We start from the raw sequence: 3787 nt of genomic DNA on the forward strand, positions 1-3787 counted from the left end.
TGAAATTATTATACTCTTTATTACTATTATAAAATGTCGAACATATTAGGTAGGCATTTGAAGAACATTAATATAGAATCTGAAAATTTGTAAAAATTATTTTATAATTAAATTTATAATTTTGATTTTTATAATTAATATATTTAATAATTTCATAGTACTATTTTTTTATTATTTTTAGAGAAAGAGATAAAGAAGAAATGTTGAAAAAATGAAGTGAATAATATCATTTTAGGTACTTGAAGTGAATAATATCATTTTAGGTACTCAAACTATAAGAAAATATCATATTTAGTACTAGATAAAGAAAATATCAAATTCAATACCTAGATATGAAAGTCTCAAAAATGCCCTTCATGCCTTGGGGGCATTTTGGGTGTAAAATGGTGATGAATAGTGAAAAGGTACCATGAATGTGATTACACCTTAGTTCATGGACTACCCACGATATTTTTAAAGTTCAGGGACTATTGATGTGTAAAAGGCATAGTTCAGGGACCATTTGCATAGTTCACTCTTATTAAAATAACTAAGTTGAAGTCGTCACATCATAGAATCATCAACTAAACAAATAAGGAAAATAGAAGGAAATGCACTAGAAACTCAAACTATATATGAACCTTAGTATGCATAGAAAGTCCAATTTAGTGGACTATACAGTCTATAGATGAAGAACTCATCAACCTAGGGCTTTCCATTTAGAGCACAAAAATCAAATTTTGCCCCTTCCCACTTTCCATTTTAGGAACCACTACCAAAACCTTCAAAAAGATAAAAATTCCCACCATTTTATTCCTTTTCTTGACATGTCCACCACCACAACTTAACTATTGTGGAGTCCCTTTAATTATGAAACTTTTTATTCTTCATTGCATGAAAAAAAAATCCTCTTTTTATACCTAAAATACCAAGTATGACATCTCCTTTCAGTATCTACAGAAGTCCCAAACAGTATCTCCAAATTCCCTAGCTCTCTCACTTCATTTTTATACGTACATTATCAGGGAATTCAAAGATGATGAATATCCTCCATTTAAAACCTGCATATCAATGTGCCAAGAGAGAGAAAGAGTTAGAGTGTCAAATCATCTTTAACAAATTTTTGTTGCTCAAATTCTTCCTTTTTTACAATAACATCCCTTTTTCTAGCCTCTTACTTGGGCTTTATTTTTCTTTATTCCTTAAAGTTAAAACTTTTTAAAATAATTAATGAAAATAGTGTACAAGTAGCCAATGACACTTGAGCAATCTGTTAGTTGTTGTTGTTTTCACTATAAATACACACCCTTTGCTATTCCATTCTAAGCAAAAAGTAGAGCACACCATTAAAACACACAAACATCACTTGAAAATGTCTTCATCGACGCCGCTGATAATCGGAAGAGTGATAGGAGATGTGGTGGATAACTTCTCGGCCACGGTGAAAATGTCGGTGACGTATAACTCCAACAAGCATGTGTACAATGGCCATGAGCTCTTCCCCTCCATAGTCACCCCCAAACCCAGGGTTGAGGTTCATGGTGGTGACATGAGATCATTCTTCACCTTGGTAGTATTACATAACTTACATATATTTATTTCATTTTGTGTGTGTGTGTGTGTGTGTTTGAGAGAGTGTGTGTTTTGAGTGATAGTATTAATTTAGTTAGATTTTTTACTCAGATCATGACAGACCCTGATGTTCCTGGTCCTAGTGATCCATATCTAAGGGAACACCTGCACTGGTAAGATTATCCGCCCCATTTAAAGCGAAACATTTTTTTTTCGACACAAGATTTTACGCAATTTTGTTTAGTATGCTAAGTTAATAGAGAATGGAGTAGAGAAAAATGGAATTTTTATTTATTGAAATACGATATTTTTAGTGAGGCGGAAGGAGTATATAGTATTAAAAAAAACTAAGCGACGTCGTCTAGGTTCAAACTCCATGGCTCCCTCCATTCCCAAATAAAAATAAAAACAAGTACTACATATTTTTATGAATTACAAGACCCAAATATTGATCATGTATGAAACACTACCTATTATTGGAAGCAATTGTATTTCTTATTACACATAATACTATAAAATTGGAAACTAACTCATGATTTATCTGATTTGACCAACTTATCACAGGATAGTCACAGATATTCCAGGCACCACTGATGCTTCATTTGGTAAATTTTTTATACACATTACTACTATATTAATTGATAAAAAAGTACTCCTATATATATATATTTGACTTTAATTACATGAAAAAAAAACAGGAAAAGAAGTAGTGAGCTACGAGATGCCTCGTCCAAACATAGGAATCCACAGGTTTGTGTTCTTGCTGTTCAAACAGAAGAAGAGAGACGGGATTAAGGCACCGATTTGCAGAGATCGATTTAATACGAGGAAGTTTGCTGAGGATAACGATCTCGGGCTTCCGGTTGCTGCTGTTTTCTTCAACTGCCAGCGTGAAACTGCTGCAAGAAGGCGTTGATCATCTTCATCAAAAATTTCTACCTAAATAAAGTAAACTATATATATATATATATATATATGTGATGATGATATATCCTGTTGTTGTTGTAATGAAGGTGATGCTGTTATTGCTAGCTATGTAACTTCTTTTCATATATGTATGCAAATTAGTCATGGTTGCATCAATGTTGTATAATAAACTCATGCCAATAACCACTGGTTATGTTAAACAATGGTTTTGCTCTGAATATTGTGTGTATTTAATGGAGGCACTATACGCCTCTTTATAGGCTAGAGATTACACTCATATGGTAAGAAACAATCATGGTAATTAGTATCCCTATACATGATATGCTAAATCAAATTCTCTAATTTTGTCAATTATATGATTCTGGAAGATTTCTTTCCAACATTCCCCCTCAAGCTAAGTGACGGGATCACCGATATTGAGCTTGCCCAATACTTCATGAAATGACTTTGTGTTGTCTGCCTTCGTCAGGATGTCTGCCAGTTGATCTTCAGATTTGACATAAGGTAGTTCCACAATTTTCGACTCAATATTCTCCTTAATGAAATGTCGATCCCCCTCAACATGTTTTGTTCGATCATGCTGAACAGGATTTTCAGAAATGCTGATAGCAGCTTTATTATCACACAATAGTCTGCACGGTTGTGGAGACTTTAACTCCAACTCGGTCATGATTCTCTTCAACCATAGTACTTCAGTTAGTCCACTTTTGATTCCACGAAACTCAGCCTCAGCGCTTGAAAGTGCTACCACTTTTTGTTTCTTACTTCTCCATATCACCAGATTTCCACCAATGAACGTGAGGTACCCTGTCGTAGATTTTCTATCGTTCGGGTTTCCTGCCCAATCTGCATCAGTATATCCATGTATCTCTAGGTGCCCATTTTTTTGAATAGTACTCCATATCCAATTGTTCCATTCAGATATCGAACAATTCTCATAACTGCTTCCCAGTGTTCTTCCTGTGGTGCATGCATGAACTGGCTTACTACTCCAACAACATAAGCTAGATCTGGTCTTGTGTGAGAAAGATAGATTAACTTTCCCACTAGCCGCTGATATTTCCCTCGATCAGCTGGTCTCCCTCATTCCTTGATTTGTAGTCCATGATTCTGCATCATTGGTGTTTCTGTAGGCTTGCAGTCGAGCATACCAGTCTCTGCAAGTAAGTCGAGGACATATTTTCTTTGATTGATGAATATTCCTTGTGGTGATCTCAGTACTTCAATCCCCAAAAAACACTTTAGGAGACCTAGATCCTTCATCTCGAACTCACGGAAAAGATTCTCCTTCAACTGACATATTTCTTCT

The 3787-nt window shown here is 34.7% G+C and overlaps 1 protein-coding gene across 1 annotated transcript; it reads left to right on the forward strand.

Annotated features, from left to right (window-relative positions):
* The first annotated feature begins 1326 nt into the window (after nucleotides 1–1326).
* LOC121743732 (CEN-like protein 2) lies at nucleotides 1327–2481 on the forward strand. The gene is made up of 4 exons (XM_042137086.1): nucleotides 1327–1549; nucleotides 1663–1724; nucleotides 2116–2156; nucleotides 2250–2481. Exons 1-4 carry the CDS (start codon nucleotides 1352–1354, stop codon nucleotides 2465–2467), a joined length of 519 nt encoding a protein of 172 aa, XP_041993020.1. The 5' UTR covers nucleotides 1327–1351; the 3' UTR covers nucleotides 2468–2481.
* The last annotated feature ends 1306 nt before the right edge of the window (nucleotides 2482–3787 follow it).

This window comes from Salvia splendens, chromosome 8 (assembly GCF_004379255.2).
Source record: "Salvia splendens isolate huo1 chromosome 8, SspV2, whole genome shotgun sequence".
NCBI lineage: Eukaryota > Viridiplantae > Streptophyta > Magnoliopsida > Lamiales > Lamiaceae > Salvia > Salvia splendens.

Bases quoted from the DNA above. Each gene is read 5' to 3' on its own strand.
- LOC121743732 (XM_042137086.1), top strand. From the start codon at position 1,352: ATGTCTTCATCGACGCCGCTGATAATCGGAAGAGTGATAGGAGATGTG. The intron at 1,725-2,115 runs GTAAGATTATCC...AACTTATCACAG, and splicing joins CTAAGGGAACACCTGCACTG to GATAGTCACAGATATTCCAG. The intron at 2,157-2,249 runs GTAAATTTTTTA...AAAAAAAAACAG, and splicing joins CACCACTGATGCTTCATTTG to GAAAAGAAGTAGTGAGCTAC.